At 40.8% G+C, this 19,446-nt stretch overlaps 4 protein-coding genes across 7 annotated transcripts; 2 read left to right on the top strand and 2 right to left on the bottom strand.

Moving 5' to 3' along the window:
- The first annotated feature begins 224 nt into the window (after window positions 1-224).
- LOC117649195 (cyclin-G-associated kinase) lies at window positions 225-8,512 on the top strand. Of its 2 annotated transcripts, none has more exons than XM_034391702.1 (24): window positions 225-460; window positions 655-716; window positions 1,073-1,247; window positions 1,326-1,465; window positions 1,550-1,675; window positions 1,749-1,971; window positions 2,078-2,254; window positions 2,327-2,475; window positions 2,774-2,883; window positions 2,971-3,178; window positions 3,258-3,389; window positions 3,501-3,634; window positions 3,718-3,846; window positions 3,926-4,031; window positions 4,107-4,282; window positions 4,378-4,571; window positions 4,654-4,793; window positions 4,864-5,008; window positions 5,108-5,334; window positions 5,414-5,612; window positions 5,720-5,983; window positions 6,211-6,371; window positions 6,460-6,633; window positions 6,766-6,892. In XM_034391702.1, the coding sequence occupies exons 1-24, from the start codon at window positions 328-330 to the stop codon at window positions 6,871-6,873; spliced, it is 3,792 nt and encodes a 1,263-aa protein (XP_034247593.1). In that variant the 5' UTR covers window positions 225-327; the 3' UTR covers window positions 6,874-6,892. The 2 variants fall into 2 exon arrangements, with proteins under 2 accessions (XP_034247593.1, XP_034247592.1); XM_034391701.1 differs by having other exon boundaries at window positions 328-460; window positions 2,327-2,526; window positions 6,766-8,512.
- Window positions 8,513-9,202: 690 nt separating this feature from the next.
- LOC117649199 lies at window positions 9,203-12,911 on the bottom strand. 3 transcript variants are annotated; one of them, XM_034391715.1, is made up of 13 exons: window positions 12,774-12,911; window positions 12,443-12,661; window positions 12,257-12,364; window positions 11,806-11,930; window positions 11,629-11,728; window positions 11,451-11,549; window positions 11,146-11,350; window positions 10,934-11,072; window positions 10,623-10,840; window positions 10,368-10,550; window positions 10,016-10,290; window positions 9,640-9,927; window positions 9,203-9,559 (listed from the first exon to the last, which is right to left on the bottom strand). In XM_034391715.1, exons 1-13 carry the CDS (start codon window positions 12,787-12,789, stop codon window positions 9,330-9,332), a joined length of 2,205 nt encoding a protein of 734 aa, XP_034247606.1. In that variant the 5' UTR covers window positions 12,790-12,911; the 3' UTR covers window positions 9,203-9,329. The 3 variants fall into 3 exon arrangements, with proteins under 3 accessions (XP_034247606.1, XP_034247607.1, XP_034247608.1); XM_034391716.1 differs by having other exon boundaries at window positions 12,783-12,889; XM_034391717.1 differs by lacking the exon at window positions 12,774-12,911 and having other exon boundaries at window positions 12,492-12,626.
- LOC117649201 (transmembrane emp24 domain-containing protein 5-like) lies at window positions 12,774-14,453 on the top strand. Its single transcript, XM_034391720.1, has one exon. The coding sequence runs from the start codon at window positions 13,220-13,222 to the stop codon at window positions 13,928-13,930; it is 711 nt and encodes a 236-aa protein (XP_034247611.1). The 5' UTR covers window positions 12,774-13,219; the 3' UTR covers window positions 13,931-14,453.
- Window positions 14,447-17,839, bottom strand: LOC117649200. The gene is made up of 5 exons (XM_034391718.1): window positions 17,556-17,839; window positions 17,181-17,289; window positions 16,961-17,103; window positions 16,818-16,845; window positions 14,447-16,711 (listed from the first exon to the last, which is right to left on the bottom strand). The coding sequence occupies exons 1-5, from the start codon at window positions 17,745-17,747 to the stop codon at window positions 16,260-16,262; spliced, it is 924 nt and encodes a 307-aa protein (XP_034247609.1). The 5' UTR covers window positions 17,748-17,839; the 3' UTR covers window positions 14,447-16,259.
- Window positions 17,840-19,446: the final 1,607 nt, after the last annotated feature.

Here is a 19,446-nt window from a genome sequence, read left to right as displayed (position 1 = left end):
GTTTCATTGTTTAGCAATACCATTGGTATTGATAATGACACCTAAAGCGTGTTAGTAGAATGTTCCTATCGGTATTTTTATCTGGAATCATAAGAAAGAAATTAACGTGATTAATTTCTCATACTACGAAACGTCACTTCAATTTTTCATTTTGCTGCTACATTTCCTTAAAGTGAATCTGAATCTATCACTTTCTTTCTAACCTCTTCCTCCCCCTCCCCCCTCCTCTTGTCGTGTCTGACCTGTCTGTCGAAAAAGGGGGTTGTCACTGGTGGTAGATTCGCGTTAACGTTAACATGCTGTGATACTTCGTGAAATTCAGTCAAAATGTCTGATCTTTTTAAGTCAGCGATAGGCTATTTTAGCAACAGCAATACTGATCACATAGACAACGATTTTGTGGGTCATGAGGTGGAAATAGGAAATGTCAAACTTCGTGTTAAAAGAGTGATAGCTGAAGGTAAGTTCATTATTTCTTACACCCTATGAATTTCTATTACTTTTAATTGTCGGGATGAGAGAAATGTCATCGTAGCATTTTTGAACCTACGGTTGTCCTTTTCAATCTTGTTTGATTATTTTCAATAAATTGGTGCCATTTTTTGTGAAATGAAATGTCAAACCCTTCTGTCAAGATTGTGGTTATGTTTGCAGGTGGCTTTGCTTTTGTTTTCGTTGCCCAAGATCCCAACAGCGGCAAAGAATATGCACTCAAGGTAAGGCATTGATGCCGGCCACTATCACTACTTCTAACTTATTTTTTAAATGTGTCCGGGTGGTAGTTTGCTCTTGGTGGTAACTTCAACTTTCTCATGTAATGCAGCTGTCAAGGTCATGCTAGAAGTAGCACAATTGTAAACAAACCCTTTTCCTAGTAAATTTAATCTTTGTCCTAATTTACATCCCCTTCCTCTTTTCCTGTTCCTATATCATTTCGCCAATGTGATTGTTTGACCCTCTCATTCAACTGCAGCCCCATTCATTCAAAGATAGAAACCCAGTGATATACCTCTTTTTGAAATACCACATTTATTGTTCCATTGATGAGCCTTCTTTCTGTGAATATTTACAGAGGCTCATGGCAGCTGATGAGGAGGCAAACAAAAATATTATTCAAGAAATCAATATTTTGAAGAGACTATCAGGCCATCCCAACATACTCCAATTCTTATCTGCCTCTTTTATTGACAAGGATAAAACAGCACATGGTATGAAGGAGTATTTATTGGTGACAGAATTGTGTGCTGGTAAGTGTGTCTTTAAATCTGGTGTAAAACTGGAATTGTGAAGGAGATTGAAATTTTAATTTTTCTCATCTTGTTCAGGTGGAAGCTTAGTTGATGTCCTGAAAGCCCGTACAAAGCCTTTGCCTCCAGATGTAGTCTGTCGAATTGTATATCAAGCATGCCGAGCTGTTCAACATATGCACAGTCAAGAGCCTCCCATCACACATCGAGATTTGAAGGTGGAATAGACACCAATTATGTTCTCATTTTGTTTATTGCATGCATTTGATCACATTCTAAACACATAACAACTTTTTTACCAGATTGAAAATCTTTTACTTGGATCTGATGGACTATTAAAACTTTGTGACTTTGGTAGTTCAACTGCCCAAACATGGAATGTTGATGTATCATGGTCAGCAGCTCAGAGATCACTTCTTGAAGATGAGGTACAATTTCTTACATTTTGGTTCTTTTAACTTTCTTTGTTGATTTCTTAAGCATTTCAGTGTTCAATTTCAGATGGGCCGATTTACGACTCCAATGTACCGTGCTCCTGAGATGCTTGATACCTGGAGCAATTACCCTATAGGCCCAGCAAGTGATGTTTGGGCTCTAGGCTGTATTGTGTATATGTTGTGCTTCATGAAGCATCCCTTTGAAGATTCTGCCAAGTTACGCATTATAAATGCTAATTTTGTTATCCCTGCAGAAACTACCTACCAGGATTTTCATTCAATAATTAGTAAGATAATCTCATCAGTTATTTATTTGCTGTCTAATCAATGAGGACATTTCCTCCAAATCATCCTTATGTTCCTTATTTTTATTTTATTTTCCTCATCTTCCAGGATCTTGTTTAAAAGTAAATCCAGCTGAAAGAGCAAGTGTAGCTGATGTTCTTGGCCAAGTAGCAGCAGTAGCAGATACCAGAGGGTTTAACTTGAAGGAGCCCCTCAATTTAGAGGGGAAAAGGCTAGACGCTGCATCTGTTGCCCAATACCAACAGCAGGCACAGACTCAAGCAGGTGTGTTGAAATTACTTATATTTTTCATCAAGGTAAATAGGTATACTAATGGTCACCTTGGCTCTTTTTCAGGCCAATCTCCATCAGCACCACCAAGGACATCCTCTAACTCCACTCCACCTCAAAAGCCACTACCTCCTAGACCCGCCGTGTCTCCGGCAAGGCAGCCTTCACCCACCCCACAGCATCACACTCCACCTCAGAGATTTTCTGGTCCTCAGGTGGGGGAGTCTCAGGCTTCTAGTTCTAGTGGCTGGAAAGTTTTTAGTAATGTATGTGTTTGTTCATCTCAATGTGTCATAATCTTCAATGGTTGTGGTGGTTTGGAACTTTCAAAGCGTAGCTCTATCGCTCTTATTTTGTTGTACTTTTTGCTTCTTTGCTTTGCATATAATCCTGTCATGATGGGTATTTCCTTTCTTTTAATGATTCTGTTACTACTGTATTTACATAAATTTTTTATTATCTTTTCAAACCAAAAGTGGCTAATTTAATTTTTATGATTTTTAACCTTGACAGATGACACCTGGAAGTGGTGGTGGACTTTTCTCCTCAATTAAAGGTGGTGCGGGGAGCTTTTTAAAGAATTTGAAAGATACTTCTACTAAAGTCATGCACACCGTTCAACAGTAAGTGGATTGGTTGTGTCTGTCATTCACAAACTTTAATATCAACATTTTTGCATAATTTGCTATTTCAAATCTCTTTTCTCACAGAAGCATTGCTCGATCCGACTTGGATCTAAGCTACATTACTTCTCGTCTTCTGGTCATGCCTTACCCAGCTGAAGGTTTGGAGACTGCTTACAGAACAAATAATGCTGAGGACATTAGAGCTTTACTGGAGGCAAGACACATGGGTCGCTATTGCATATACAATGTTTCTGGTCGCAGTTACCCTCCTGGTAGATTAGGCTCAGGAAGAGTAAGTATACGTCTGGCTAAATTCAGCTTTGCTTTTTCGATACTTTGAATCATCACAGTGAGGTTCTTGAATCTTGTAGGTCACAGACTGCTGTTGGCCAGGAGGCCCTTTACACAGAACTCCTTCGCTGTCATCCATTTACAAAATCTGTTGTGATATGCAAATATTTTTAGAGGCCGACTCAAAGAATGTCTGTGTTGTTCACTGCACGGTAAGAAAATATGAATGTTCTTTCAAACATGAAGGCTTAATGTGATTTAGGGAATACTTCATGGTTATGGTTCTTATCACACATTTAAAAATCTCTTTTGTTCTTGTGAAGGATGGAAAGGCAAACTCCGCATTGCTTATCTGTGCGTTTTTGATATTTGTTGATCTATTTGAGAGGCCTGAGGATGCTGCTCAAATGTTTGCTGTGAAGAGAATGCCTCCAAGTATAAGACCATCGCACATGAGGTTTGTTTGTGATGTACTCCATTTGTTAATCTCTTGGTTTGTTGTATCTTGTTTCTTCTTAACTTTAATTGCTTTCTCTGCAGATATTTGCATTACTTCTCTGCAGTTTTAAAACCAAGCCCAACAAACAGCATACCTTTGATCCCCCACTCAAGACCCATTACCTTAGCTAATGTTACACTCCAACCTATTCCTCTGTTTACGAAAGTCAGGTGTGTTCAATCAGTTTAATTCATTGATAAATTTGAGATAGGTAGCAGAAAACTAATTTTTGTATCTTTTATCTTGCAGAGATGGATGCAGGCCATTCATTGAAGTCCATCAGGGTGACGATCGAGTACTATCTACTATGCAAGATTATGAAAGAATGCGCCTATTTAATGTAACTGAAGGGAGGGTAAGTAATTAAATTGCAATTTATATTTTAAAACAGTTTTTCTGTTGTCTTATCTTTTATTGATGGCCCCTTTAGATCACAATACCTCTAAATGTTACCTTAATTGGTGACATAACCATTGTTGCCTACCATGCTCGCAACATGCTCGGTGGTGTGATGAGCCAAGGAAAGCCAACAGGCATCAAAATTGCCCAGGTGCAGTTCCACTCTGGATTCATTCAGGAAAATGAAACTAGCTTGACCTTCAACAGGTATAGTTATTTCTACAATAGTGATGATTGTCTATTGCAATGTGGTTGACCACAGCTTTGAAACGCTCTTTGACCCTTGATGTAACATTGTACAGGAATGTTTTGGATGACATGGCTGATCCAGAACATTATCAAGACAAATTTGAGGTTCTTGTTCAAATTAGTGTTGGAAGTAACCCACAGCAACCTTCCCAACGTCCATTATGGGAGTCTCATGCATCCCGAAATGCATCAGTCGAACTTCTTTTTTCTTCTCGTATTGAAAGAGATGAATGCTTTGACAGTTTTGGTGAGCAATTTGGTCATTTTCAATACAATCAATGTTTGGGGTCATCCACATTATTTCAAAGCTATTCTCCTTTGCATTTTAGTTACGCGGCCAGCAACTGCTCCTAGAAATCAAAATAACACTCCACCTCCTAGACCATCCTCAAGGCCACCTCCACCCAAACCACCACCACCACACATAGAAACTAATAATGTTCAGGAGTTCAGTGACACTGTACCTCAGGTATGTTATTTTGAGTAGTGTTACATCCGCTCTTGTTCATATAGTTACATTGAAAATGTTTATTTTGTAGGAGCCACCAGAAGGCGTTGAAAGTCATTTAGAGGAAGAAGCAGATCTTCTAAACCTGGGTGGCGGAAATGCAGCTTCCTCAACATCGACATCAATTGATACTGTTTCAGGAAATACTCACGGAGTTGACCTGCTTAACATTGCTGGTAAATATTTCTAATATAGTGTAGAACCAACTTCACTATTCCAGTTAAATACTGCCAGCAAGAAATATTTTCAAAAAACTAACTTTTTCTGTATTGCAGAAGGGATTAGTGATTCAAGTAATGTTGATCTACTGGGTGGGTTTGTGAGTGGGTCAACATCTAGCAATGTACCTACTCCAAGTCAGTCAAGGGGCTTCCTGGATGAGTTATTGGAAAGTTCCATGTCAACATCCCCAAACTCTCAACAAAAAAGTCAGGCTGCACCAACTCCTCAGAAACCAACTGAGCCAAGTATCATGCTGGATCCATTTGGTGCTAGCTCGCAGGTATGTACTTATTATTATTATTAAAATTTCTTTTGCATTTACTGTGTGTTTTAATACATCTATTATTTATTCACTCCAGAGTTTTATCAATGGAATGACTAACTCAGCTACAGCAAGCAGTGTTGGTGGAGTGAGTGCAGGAATTGGGGGAATAAATAGTACTTTCATGAAACCTCAACAGCAGAGCTCTCCTTTAGTAAGCCCTGCAGGCTCAATGCCACGCAATGGAAGTACACCAAATTTAGATAATGGAAAACGGGACCCATTTGCTGATTTAGGTAGTTGCATCTGAACACCACACAAACCTCTTGTACTCTCTTTGCTTTTTTTTTTCTTTTCTTCTTGCAAAACTTTAACCTGTGGTTGTTGTCATTTCTTGGTCCAGGCAATTTGGGAGCAACTTTAGGTGCAAGTAGCAGTCCTGCAAGTGGCTGGGCCACTGGAGGATCAAAGCCTACGTCACCAATGAATGGTAGTCCACAACACAGATCCACTAACTGGAATGCTGCTCAGGGTGCTACCAGCCCTATGCCCGGAATGACTCCAACGGGCACTCCAGTGCATCAAATGAAGTCTCCCATGGATGGTCCAAGCAGGCCAGACTACAGCCGTTCACATTTTGATACTGCATTCAAACCATCTGACTCAGGTAAGCCCTTTTTGGGCAAACTTGAAGGGTTCATCAGTGTAATGTGTAGTCAGACTGTCGGTTGGAATAATTCCAGTAATTAAGGAATCAGATAAAATCAAGCATGTTTGACAATAACATGGCTGTTCAGACAGTTTAAAAAGCAGTCTTGGAACCAAAGATCTCTTATGTTGTATCTTATGCTTAAGCATTTGTTCACCCAAATGTCATACCTTTTGCTCTATCAGGTAAAGGAAAAGCCGGAGCCAAAGGGTCTGGAGATGTGTTTGGTGACCTCCTTGGAAGTCAAGGGTACGAGTTTTCAACGAAGAGAGATGCTGGCCCTCGTACAATTAATGAGATGCGTAAAGAAGAATTGGTTAGAGAGATGGATCCTGAGACACTGAAGGTATATAAGTTTTCCTTTATCTTGCACAATTTATTGCGTGACCATTCTTTGGAATAACAACTGAACCATTTCTCTCACCTGTTTGTAGATAATGGAATGGAAAGAAGGGAAGAAGAATAATATTAGAGCATTGTTATGCTCTATGCACATGGTGCTGTGGGATGATGCCAAGTGGAACAAAGTAGAAATGCACCAGTTGGTGTCAGCAGCTGATGTAAAGAAGGCCTACCGCAAAGCTTGTCTTGCAGTGCATCCTGACAAAGTAAGCATTTTGACGTCTGTACATGCTGTAAATTATGAGATAAAAGCATGTGTCAACCACACCAGTGCTTAAAGGGAATAAAACTTTAACAAACAAATAATTATTACTGACAGTTTTGTTATTTTGTTTCAGCAAATGGGTACGCCAAATGAAAATATGGCCAAGCTTGTGTTCATGGAACTCAACAATGCCTGGTCAGACTTTGAAAACGACGCTGGTCAGCAAAATATGTTTGGTTAAAATACATTATTTCATTTTTCTCCTTTGCTTCTTTTGCCATCATGAGTCATTTTATGAGATAAATGCAGAAATGTTTGAATTTCGCCCCTTAGGAGTTCCTGTTAATGCTTGTTGAAGGTCAAGTTTCTCAGTGACTCACAAACACTCAGTTTCCTTCAATCCTGAGTGTCATGACAACTCCAGACTAGCTTTAAAATTGAACTTGCATTTTTAGCTTTAAGAAAAGTAATCACTGTTGATGATTGGATTCTTAATATGCGTTTAACTTTGTTCAATTTTAAGAATGAAGCAAGGTGGTCATATTTGACTGCATGTGTGTAACTGCCAGCAGATAAAGTGGGCAATCTCACTGACCTGGCTGCTATGTATGTATGTATTTGATCTCAGTGCACTCGTTATCATATTATTTAGACAAAGTATGTGATCCTCAAAAGACCTCAAAGAATACTATTGTAAAGAATGCAGTCTGTTTCTTATAAAGAACACAGCTTGTTTCTGGATGAGAGGTGGTTATTATTACTCTTACACTACAAGAAACTAGCTTCCTGTGGTGACTTTGGAATGTTGCAATAATATGTAGGTGTGTTTGTTTATGTATGTATATGTATTTCTTTGATGTTATGTGTAAAAAATGCTCATGCAGCAGATGATTTGTAGCTCTTAATTATTGATCTGTGGTGATTGTTAAAATTGCACTGTATTGAGATTTTATCGTATTTTTATGAATATTATGGGATGTTGAAATTTTATGCTGTATTAAGTACACATTATGTTCACAGTTGTGAGAGTAGAGCACTCTTATCTCATTCTCATGACACTATTGATTTGTCACATTCCATAGCTTATGTGATCAATAATGCCAAAACATTTTGACTAAAACAGGTAGGTCTGCCCAATTATTCTTTGCTGTGTGTGTTTAGTTTTCTTTGGAAAATAATGTTTATCAAATTCTATAACTCTGATTTATTTTTAATCATCTCGCTCACTCCATAGTATTGCCGCTATTAGTTTTTGTGTATGTTGATTATCAATATAATTTTTTTCTTGTTACCGTTCCCTTAATGAGTGCACATTCCTTGAAGAAGTGTACTGGTAAAATTAATTGTTATTTTGTTTTTAATTTAGTGCATTGTATAATTATGCAATTGGCTTTCAAACGGATGTCACTCAACTGTTTTACAAATTCTACTTATGATATTGATGAATATGCATGTTAATAATGTTCTAAGTTTACATCCTTCCCGTGTATGGTATTTCTGCTTGTATTGTGGTGTGAGTATCCACATTTAATGCTCTGTGATGCTTGGCTTGGATGAGCTATTATCTCCTTTATAGAGGTATATCATGTTAAATATATGTAAATAGTCCTGTCATTATGTTTTTTCAAAGAACAAGGGTTGCTTTAGTTAGTGGGTACATCCATATCCCGCACTGAGCTTCTGAGATGTTGAAAGTAGGCTTTTATGCTAGTAATCATCACATTGACCAGATATGGATCACAATACCCTTCAGGTGATAAAGCCGTTGTATTTTTGGTTGACAAATGTGTTAGGATGTTTTCATACTCGAGAAATTTTATTTATTCTCATTGAATTGTTTTAATGATAAGTATGTAAAAAAGTTGTGCCTTTTTACGAAAGTTCTCTCTTTTTCTTATGTTTGCTGAATTTCTCAACTAGTCTGTCTCCTTGCTTGCCTCGCTGGTATTCATCACACATAAACTTGGTAGGAAATTCAGAAGATTACAATTAATGTCCTTTCCTTTTGAACCATGCCATTATGCATCAAGATATACCAATAGATCTTGTTTTCTTTTTAATCACCTGCAGTCAGTATTTCCTCAGCCCAGATTAACCTAATTTGGCACTGTTGGTTTAAATTATTTTTACTGGGACACCATTTCTTACCCATTCGTTTTTAACTGTGCATTCCAAAATCTTACTAATCTCTTTCTATCCAGCATTTTTTGTTTTCCTTTAAAATCAAGCATAATTTGATTGGAAGGTTTGGCAAACATAATGTCATGTTCATAAATAGTTGGCTTCAGATGAAACTAGAGCGAATGGAAACAGAGCTTAAAGTTTGGAAAAAATGAAATATTGTTATTTCACCAATCAGGATCAAGGTACATAGTATAGATACAACCTTGATCTAGACTATACAATAATAAACTACCAGACGTAATAATGCATTTAATTCATAATCTCTCTTATGTTACCCAGAAATGGAACTACCATTAACATGTTAGCAGGAGGGTGAGATTTACCACTACTGTAGTGGGACTGATCTTACCATGAGGGAAAAGATTCATAAAAATAGAATACAAGAATAGAATACCAAACTCATCTGTTTAATAGTGCAACAGAAATGTGTATTTCTGGCAACCTTATTTTCATTCTGCTTATTTTGTAGGGAAGGGTTAGTATTTATCACTTGAAACAGTCCGCGAAGAAACTTCAAAATCCCATACTTTCCCTCTTTCTTTTCTTAGAAGGCGGAGCTGGTATTTTAAAGTCATCTCTATCCAACATTGACATTAAACTTAAGGGTTGGGAAGTAACTGAACGTACACTTCTGGAAAAAGAAGGCTGAGGAGTTATGGAACCCAAACTTCCGGAGAAAGACGGCTGAGGACTAATGGAACGAAGACTTCTATTTAAGCTGAACTCATCTTCATCCATTGATGCTGCAGACAACAGTTAGGTCAGCAGAGGACATGAAAGATGTCTATCAATTGACATGGTTTTAAAAATTGTGTTTACTTACCATTGCTGGACACAGGAATACTATTCAACCAGTCTTCCACATTCTTGGCTGGTTGAGGTTCACCATAAAGGCCCTCAGAGTCCCAAGCGTTCAATAGAATGCGTGCCATCAAATCAGAATAAGTGCTTAAATCACTCAATATAGCACGAAGTGGTACTGAGTCACGTTCAAAAGGGAAGTTCTTTTTATTGAGTAACCTTCTTTTTTTCTCGGGAAATGACTGATGCCATGTTTCAACAACCTTGTAGTAAGGATACTTGCGAGATTTTGGCATTGGTTTTTTTATGGCTGCAAAAGAAACAAATTAAACATTTGATTATTACAGATGAAATAGATTGTTACGATCTCTTACCTTAAGGTAATAAATGAAACTTACAATTAAACAAAAAATCATGTGAGTATACTGGACAATGCAAATCCACTTTATTCTGAGAGCATATCACATCATTGGCCTTTGACCATCTTTTCCATGCTTCAACATCTGCATCTATTTCGTCCTTGGAGTATGCAGACTCAGTTGAGTCAAGTGCACTTGGATCACTCTCAAACTGTTGATAGAACACATCTCCTATAGATGTGGACTTAAATGCAGTGAAGCCATCATTGTCTTCTGTTGGAACAACTGTTAGGCCAGATGTAGCCATATCCAATCTGTCACAATAACAACAATTTTAAGTGAGTACAGTGACGGACTATAGGAAGAGCAGTAGAGCAAAGACTTTCTGCACCTTTGCTTCAATGACACTCCAAGACACTGTCCACGGGATCGTGCAAGTATCAAAGTGTCCTTTAGAGACTGAAAACTTCGTGGTAAAATTTCTGACGTTGGCTCTCCCTTCCTCCATGAGTTAACTATGGCAACAGAATCATCAGGGATAGAACTGCTCAGCAAAATCACCTCCTCCAAATTCCTTGAACAAATCATTTCACACCATGATATACACATCCTAAAATGTATGACTGGACAGGGAAAAGATCCTTACCTTTCATCGCAGTATATTGACCCATACATTGGTGGTGCTTCCATAAGATGGGTCCAGCGTTGACACCAACCAGATCGAACATCAAGACTTAGCAATTTGTGTGTTGAAGCGACATACACTAATTGTTGACCTACAGAATTCAGCAAGAGAGAAATTTCCTCACAGTCATCTATTATCTCTCTTGGTGAAAATTCCATACAATTTTCCGAAAAGGGCATCTGTTGAGAAAAATAAACAAAAAAAAAGAAACTTTTTTTTTTTTCTATTTGAAAGTTGTAATCAATTTTGCACTGATCAGCACTGCAACTTACCCTCAAATCTTTAACAAAAACAGTGCTTCTATCCAAGACAAACAGCTCTGGTGATTTATTGTTAAATTTAACAAAACTCCAACAAGAGGCATTTGATAGGTTGTCAGAGAGCGGAACTTTAGCAGTAGATAAACATGAACTAGAAATTTAAATTGCCAGTCAAGCTCCTATCTTGAAAATGAAGACCACCAAACAAGTCACATCACACTTACCTTGTTGAAAGGTCCCACAACTTAATTTGCATCTTTGAGTTAGTGGTACACATTTGTTTGCCCTCTAATCGTCCCAAATCAACGCTCACAAAAAATCCCTCTTCCTCTTGAATTTCTAAGCGAGTTTGAGCAGAGAGTGGCTTATTTGATCCATACTTTATCCGTGCAAGAGAGCAAACTTTTTCTTGCTTTATTCCAACCAACCCTAGAAAAATTCATATCATAAGAGGTTGCATTCAATCTCAGATTGTTATTCCTCATGTCTAGGAACATTGCTTTCAACAAATAAAAACCAGAAAAGTAACCTTTATTCTCAACTATTTGATGAATTCTCTGGCCTTCACAAAGAGATAAAGAAGTGCACACTTGGTTTTCATCTTCAGCCACCTGTTGCTGGTTCACACCTGTTACACATACACATGACATCAATGAACAACTCTACATTTAGAATTCATCTCTGTGGATGTATGAAATTCTACTCACAAAGAGTGTCCATATTTTTCCCACCAGGATAAAGTAAAAACCTTTCTCCATTAACAGTACAGCTGGTGATACATCCTCCAGTGTAAAACCAATTATAATTCTGTGAAAAAAAGACATGGAGTGGGTCAAATCCATCCTCACAAGAGTTCTTAATTAAATTTAAAAGCGCTTTCTTACTCCAGAAAAAGCTGGATATGGGTCTTTCTCTATATGCTGAACAAGATCCAAATGGGTAGCCACAGAATAAATATGCTTCTTCTTATCATTCTTTTTCACTCTATTTACATCCAGATCATTTTCAGCTAACAAAAAAAAACAAAGAAAAGGGCATATTTAGTTTCGGAAAGATGGCGTATGGTTTAGGTGGCTGCAAAGGTTCACTCGCACACAGTCAAAGGAAACACCATGTTCTGTTTCTATTGGCTGTCCATATGTGCAAGTAGAGCTAGGCAAAGTTGCTACACTCGCGAGGTTCTATTTTCTGTTAATTGCATTGTTAAACAAACCCCACCAAGGAATCAATGAAAACGGCCAAAAGGCCTATGAGTGCTGGTGTAGCGTCTTTAGCCAGTTATAAATTGAAACACCAAACAAAAAGCAACAAAGAGTTTTATGGGAATAAATATACCTGAAAACTTATGTCCCTGCCTGGCTCGACGAATGAGATAATCTCTGTGAGATTCCCATTTCTTTTTAATGATCACCATTTGGTCAAATGGATCACCATCCCAATAGTCTGAGATAATCAAGAGATAATTCAATTAATTAAGAGCCAAGATGTTGGTAATAGGAAACCAGGAGCTTAAAATCATACTTAATGGATTAACATTTGAAGGTAATGAGAATGGTCTTGGTCGTCGAACCTTGAACTGAAATCTTGAGCGCGGTGGGATGTGAGATGAAGTATTTGTATTCAAATTTGGAGCAGGAAGAGACCAATGAGGAAGAGATCTGAGAGTTGATATCCCTTCACTCCTATAATGAGAGAATTCACCAACTAGGTCACGATACAAAATCTCCACCGCATTGTTTTCTGAAATACAGAACAAGCCAGAAACGGATTAGGTTATGATTTGAAGATGAAAATTCGAGAAAATTGGACCATGATTTATCCACCACACAAATAGGCAAAAGGATGTTAGTACCTATTTCACCTTGCATTCTGAATGGTGTCCTTAAGTACAGCACAGAAAAACGAAGAGTAAAAGCAACTGATTTGAGTTGACAACAACACACGTGCGTCTTGTTTGACTGCTTGTTTGAGCAAGCAAAGCGAACGTAGCTACAACTCAACAATTCAGAGAGACTACGGCAGATGTATGAAGCCTACAGAATGGAATTGCGATGAAGTGCACGAGCTAAAACAAGTTAAAATGTGATCGCGGCATGAGTGGTTGTAGCGCATGCATGCCGCCAAAGCTGTTTTTGTTGTTGTTTGTTATTGTTTTGGAAAGCAGACGACACGACAGGAACCAACCCGCGGGCGGGCAAAGTCTCTCGACACAGAGCAAAATTCCCTTTGTGGCTTTATTTATTTTTTTGTGTGATTGTGATTGCTTCCAAGTGAATCGGGCACAGCCAAATAGTGAACATGAAGATAAACAGGACTAACGTGTGGTCATCAGCCGCGCTTGTGCTGCTTCAGCTTTCAGCAAGCTTCGGTCTGTTAAAGGAATTCACTGTGAACGTGGAAGCTGGAGTCTCGGAATGCTTTTACGAGACCGTGAAAGCCGGCCAGGTTATGGACGTCGAGTACCAAGTGATCGACGGTGACCGCGGCGAATTGGACATTAATTTCCACTGGAGCGCTCCTTCAGGGAGACAGATTGTGTCTGACTTCAAAAAGGCTGAAAACAGTCACAGGCACGAAGCTACAGAGGATGGAGACTACAAGATGTGCTGGGACAATTCCATTTCTCGCTTCAACTCAAAGACTGTATTTTTCGAATTTTTGCTCGACCAGGATCAAGACGATTGGTTTAAAAATGGTTTAGAGGGCAATCTAGACGTAGATTCTGTTGTTGAGAAGTATGAAATGACTGTTGATGAGCTGAAACAATCCATCACTCGTGTCCATACACTTCTGTCATCTGTTCGGCAAATGCAGGATGTTATGAGAGCCTATGAAGCACGAGATCGTAACTTTATTGAAGGCAATTTTGAACTTGTTAACCGTTGGTCCATCATTCAAGTTTTTATTATGGTGTTGGTTGGTGGTCTGCAGGTGTATATGGTGCGCAGTCTTTTTGATGACAAAAATAGAGTTCATCAAATATGGAAGTCCGCATTACTTTCCAGATAATAGAGAGGCATGTAATTATTTTTTTCACATCATTTAGAATGCCAGAGTCTTGCACATGTGGGTCCCTCTAGTCAAGTGACATTTACAGTTGTCAGTTCAGTGATTAATTTAGTAAGGATTTAATTTGTAAATTAACAATTGCAGCTTCAGTCATGCATATTGATTCCCACCGTTTCCTGTATAAACTAGTCAGCTGTTAGTTCCAACTTCTGAATCTCCATGTTAAATTGGGTGAAGGAAAAATGACAATTCTTGAAATTTGTGTTTGTGGCTAGTTTTTAAGATACTGAGACTGATATTATACGAAATGTGCTTGCTTTGTACCAAATGTGTCTAGTTAAATAGGTTGTAAAATTGTATTTAGCAATATTGATCCTCTGAAATTTGCATCAAGTTCAGGAGAGGTTCTGCTATTCATTCGCTGCTTTCAAGAGTGCCTTCTTTTATAAATTGAGAGTTATTGGGTTTTGAATACTTTCTCTTCCAAATGTTGGTGTTAAAAATAAATTCATCAAATACTTTATATACTTTTTATTTCCTATATCCTTGCTCTTTCCTGCTAAAGTCTTCCTAATATGGTTTATTAATGCCTTAAAATGACATCTTAGTGCATAAGAACGGTAGAATTGATTACTTACTAATGACTGCAAACTTAGAATAACTCTAATTGTTGGGTCATGAATACACCACATAGAGTTAAATGGCAAGATACTGAGATCAAACAAAAAAAATGGAAACAAGTTGAGTCAATGTTGAATGAACACTTGCCTAATCAAGGGTATTCTACACAAAAGTGGGTATCATGGTAAAAGCACACAAAACAAATGATGCTGTTTTTCATAGTATATGAAAAATTCTGGTGATTGTATTGGCACTGAATGTGCAAGTTGCAATACAAAATAAAAATATGTTACAGCTACAAGGCCTTCTTATCTCATCCTCTTATGTTTCCACCTGCACAGCTTCAATAAAGTAAATGAAGGACAGTCTCTCATTAAAATATTTATCACAAAAAGTTATACTTGTAGACTACATCTCGCCTACTTTTCCAGTGCCCTAACTACTAAATCCAGGTTAAACTCTAAATGAACCTTTGAATCCAGCATAAACCTTACTTTAAGTGGGCACTAGGAAGTCGTGTGGAACTCAAGGGTACCACAAGAACCAAATATCTTCCTTAAAAGTTTATAGTGAAAGAGTCTGGTAAATGGATACATACTGCATACTTCAAGACCTAATATTTCATAATACCAGTCTCTTGGAATGGGAAAAATGAATCAAACCACACCACAGTAGGCAATCAATTTTAACCAGACACCCTTCACTATAATAGCAGTAAGGCTAATGCCAGTCACAAAGGTGTTATCACAAACTAAGACTTAGATAAAATTGCACAAAGCACACAGATACTGATGCACATTAAAATGCACTCACACACCATAAAAGGGACCTAACTGAGTTCATCAACAACAGGAAGGGTTCCCTTTTGCTTTCCTAAACAAAATTGAAGTTTGCACAATTAAGTTAAAAACTTTAGTCTAAGGGGATAACTGAAAATTTGAAGATGAGCCGGATACAAGACACAACACTAAAATATACGGTCACCAGACAACTTTTGAACAGTGTCCAGAGACTTGAGATCATAACATTAAATTAACATGTGTATCAAATAAATCACAAACCATAACAAAGCCACAAATTAGTTAATGGCACCAAAAGTGATTTGCACCAATGGATTCTCAATATTACACCACAACTACTATAAAAAAAAAGAAAGACACTGATTACAATTACAATATCACAATAAAAAAGAGGGGAATAAAAAACAGACTGTAATATGAATTCATATTGCCATATTGCTCAGAAAGATCAAGAAAAAGAAACTTCTTGTCAATAATCTAAGTTTCAACTTAATTTAGTAGATGGGCGGAACATAATGCCCAGAAAATAAGAAGTTCACAATACCAATTAATGTTACAGTAAAACCAGAAAAAAAATTTAAAAACTTTCATTTTAAATTTTGTTTGAATGGTGAAGATTTGCAACAGTAAAATCTTTGGTGAGAAATTTTAGGTAGGATAAAAAAGACCTTAAAAGACACTAAGTGACAGGTAACATTCCTGCCAAAGAAACTGTGATGACTACTGACTTGCGGTTTTAAAGGAAGAAAAAGGATGGGAACTTTAAAATCGGTCTTGAGGTATATTATATGCATGCAGAGCATGTTCCCAGTCCCTCAAAAAACTGACAAAGCAACAAAAAAAAAAAAAAAAAAAAAAACACTGACAGAAATTAGTACCACCCTGAAGAAATAAAGTTCAGCTGCAAGTTACACATTGTGAACAACATCAGAATACTTGGGAGGTGGAGAGGGTGGAGGGACAAATTCTTCATCAGAAAATTCGGAGGAAGAGGGCACTTTCTTAAGTTCTGCCTCAAGATGAACACGAAGCACAGTCACTGGTACCTCTTCGTCCAAATTTTCAGCAGCATCATCATTTTTGAAGTTTGGTGGTCTCCTCAGAAGAACTACATAATATGCAGCAAACCCAATGACAAGGACGAATAGAGGAATGCCAACAACACCAGCAAGTAGAGGATCTGTGGTCGGATATCGAATAAATTTCACAAAATACTCGACAGGGGTTTTCCCATTTCCTGCCACATGGTACGGAGCATTGTTGTGCGGAATGGTTTTGTAATTTGAACGTGGCAGAACTCCATTTTGGGCGTACGGTTCACCAAGAGCTGGATCAAATGGACCTGTTTCTTGCTCATCAGCTACAATAGAACAAATCAAAAATATCAAGATAAGATAAAAGTGTTCAGAGTTAAAATAAAAAAGTACAAAGGAAGAAGCACAGAAAAGTAGTAATCCAAAACTCACGCAAATCTGGTGATGCAGGATCAGACAGCTGTAAAAAGAAAAGGAAATCATTTCATCAAATACGCCATAACAATGAATGTTGGGTTCAAGCATACTTCAAGGAAAGTAACACAGGTATTCAAGTGCAATGAAAATAAACTTACTGCCTTTGATACAATTGAATCTAGAGGATCCAAACCTCCACCAGTGCTGCTCACTTTGGCTGAACAAGCTTCCAAGCATACGTTCAAGTACGGATTATTGTCGCGGTTTGGGTCTGGTCTATTTCGGTATTCATCATGACATCCTGCATGAGAAAGATAAGTAAGGACATTAAAATAAGCTCAAAACATTGTGAGGTCATGAAATATAATAATTGATTACCTCTGGAGCACAAGTCCACAGCGGTTTCGTAACTGTATTTTTCTGGTCCGATTTGAAGCAGACACGTTGTTCTGCATCCGATGTAACATGCCCACTGTTGTGATATGTCCTAAACCACAAAGTTATAATTAGGTACCAAAAAAAATTCTGAGAGGCTCAAAAGAAAACATTCGATGATGCCAAGCTAAATCCAAAACAAAACAAGGAAGATGAACCCAAAACAACCTCAAAACCCTCAAACTAGGGAACTTAATGACAGCTTCGGGTCTCTGTGGTCCCGATGATACGGAGAGGCATCAAAAGCGCGGCGAATACAGTGAAACTGTATCGATATCCCTTCACGAGAATCCCCAGGAAAAACTACAATCTACTTACGGCCCTCTCCTCGTCCGACGTCGGGTACGGGGCCCTCGGACACAGGACGTCGCATTCATGGCAGACCTCCCTCATGACGATGTTGTAGGCCGCAATGCGCTTCCAGTCCTGCTGGTAGCCGAGGCTCGCCACCAGGAGCACCGACCCGTACACGACCGCCAGCAGCAGCAGGACTTTGACAGGACGGCCCATTTCGGCAGGCCAGGCGCCAGGCCGCTTCTGCTGCTGCTCGCTGGCTGTCACTGCCCCAAGATGGCGGCCGCGGAGTCCGCGTCCGCGGTGCACGGCAAAGTACAAAGGGGCCGCCGGGGCGGAGGGCGGGCGGGGCTGGCCGGGGCGGGGCGGGCACTGCACTGCGCGCTCGCGGGGCGCGGGGCGGGGCGAGGCCGGTCTCGGGCTGTCGCGGGTCTCGGGGCTGGCTCCCCAAAAAAGGCGCCACGCTGGGCAGGGAAGTCAGAACCGAGGTCACATGCGTCACAAGGGACGGCGGGGGCTGCGGGGGCTGCGGGGGCGCTTCTCGCAGGGCAGGGCGCCGAGGGGCTCTGCGAGAGGGCGTCTACCTGAGGCACAGGGCAAAAGTAGGGGGGGGGAGAGGAACGTGCAGGTCAACCGGGATGCAGACGCCCCGACCTGCCTCGACTCGACGCGTATGGAAGCATGGAATGGAAAGGGATCGATGTGCAACAGAGTTTGGCGAATGAACGTCACTCGGAAAAGATAAAATTTGCTGGTTAGTGAGCTTGGCCAGCTCAGGATTAGCGAAGGCAGGGGCAGGTCGGTAGACTGATTCCGAGAGTCTTTGTCGCCCTGTCTCTCTCGCGATCACGGGGCGTCCCGTAAAGATGTGAGAGAGACAGAGAGACGGACGAGGCCCGCGGCCTGTCTGAAGTATCATCCCTCGTCTCGGGTCATGAATCTCTTTTCCTTCCCCTTCGGCCTTTCGGCTTCGCCATTCAGGAAGTGCTGTACAAGTGCAACGTGCGATTGGAGCCCGCCGCGCATCGAGCCCTCCGTCCTCGAGGGTAGGCCCACCTAGGACCGGGCGGTGCTGGCGCACTGGTGCTGACCCAGTGGCGGGGGAAGTCCCAGGGGAGAACCAAGTGTAATCCAGCGGCTCAGGCCGCCCCGCCCCGCTGCGTAGACTTGCTGCAAGCGGCGGCAGGGTCAAAGGGGTCAAAGGCGCCGGCTAAATCTCGACGCCCCAACGTAACTCCACGAAGCCAAGCCAAGTCGGCCCGCGGCAACCCCCACGTCAGACCGCGGTTCGTCTAATTTCCGGGCGGCTCGTAGCGCGGCGCCGCACGGCGCCAAGCGCGGCGCCTGGCACGGTGTGTGTCAGCACCAAAGTCACCACAGGTACCACGCCTGGGCCAGGACTGGGCCTCCACCAAGTCTGCATGCCTACCATGGCCTGGCCTGGCCGGGCTGGCCGGTGGCGGGGCTGGCCCGGGCGCTCGGAAGGGGGCGGCGGCGCGCACCGTAGCGCCGCGGCCCGCGCCGTCGCTGGGCCCCTTGCTCCGCCGCTCCGCGCTCCGCGCCGCCTCCGCCTGCTCAGTGGTGACCTGGCAGTCGCGGGGGGAGGACGCCACGGCAGACGCCACGGCAGACGGCACGTCAGGCTCGCGGCACGGCGCACCGCGGCCACGCGCGAAACCGCGCCGCATGGTCGGCATCCTCGTCCACCTGTAGCTGCGCGCGCGCGCGTGTGTGAGTGAGTGCGTGCGCGAGCTTTTCTAACGACGCACAACGAGCGCCACCAATGCCCGCACGCCCCGCACGCCCCGCGGCAGTGTAGAGCACGTGCGTGTGTGCGTGCGTGTGTGTGAGTGCAGCAGAGATGTCGCGTCTAATGAGGTAACGGCGTGGCGCCGCGGGACACGCAGGACTCGCA

Source organism: Thrips palmi, unplaced genomic scaffold (genome assembly GCF_012932325.1).
Source record: "Thrips palmi isolate BJ-2018 unplaced genomic scaffold, TpBJ-2018v1 HiC_scaffold_4, whole genome shotgun sequence".
NCBI lineage: Eukaryota > Metazoa > Arthropoda > Insecta > Thysanoptera > Thripidae > Thrips > Thrips palmi.
Note: the sequence above shows the minus strand (reverse complement) of the source record. Positions and strands in the feature narration are given on the sequence as shown.

Excerpts from the sequence above, each read along its gene's own strand:
- LOC117649195 (XM_034391701.1), top strand. The coding sequence starts at position 328 with ATGTCTGATCTTTTTAAGTCAGCGATAGGCTATTTTAGCAACAGCAAT. Across the intron at positions 2,255-2,326 it reads GCAGGCACAGACTCAAGCAG|GCCAATCTCCATCAGCACCA; the intron begins GTGTGTTGAAAT and ends GCTCTTTTTCAG. Across the intron at positions 6,634-6,765 it reads TTGCAGTGCATCCTGACAAA|CAAATGGGTACGCCAAATGA; the intron begins GTAAGCATTTTG and ends ATTTTGTTTCAG.
- LOC117649199 (XM_034391715.1), bottom strand. Across the intron at positions 11,073-11,145 it reads TTGTGGGACCTTTCAACAAG|TTCATGTTTATCTACTGCTA; the intron begins GTAAGTGTGATG and ends TTAAATTTCTAG. Across the intron at positions 10,291-10,367 it reads GGAGTGTCATTGAAGCAAAG|ATTGGATATGGCTACATCTG; the intron begins GTGCAGAAAGTC and ends TTATTGTGACAG.
- LOC117649201 (XM_034391720.1), top strand. The coding sequence starts at position 13,220 with ATGAAGATAAACAGGACTAACGTGTGGTCATCAGCCGCGCTTGTGCTG.
- LOC117649200 (XM_034391718.1), bottom strand. The coding sequence starts at position 17,747 with ATGGGCCGTCCTGTCAAAGTCCTGCTGCTGCTGGCGGTCGTGTACGGG. Across the intron at positions 17,290-17,555 it reads CGTCGGACGAGGAGAGGGCC|GACATATCACAACAGTGGGC; the intron begins GTAAGTAGATTG and ends TTTGTGGTTTAG. Across the intron at positions 16,712-16,817 it reads TCCTGCATCACCAGATTTGC|CTGATGAGCAAGAAACAGGT; the intron begins GTGAGTTTTGGA and ends GTTCTATTGTAG.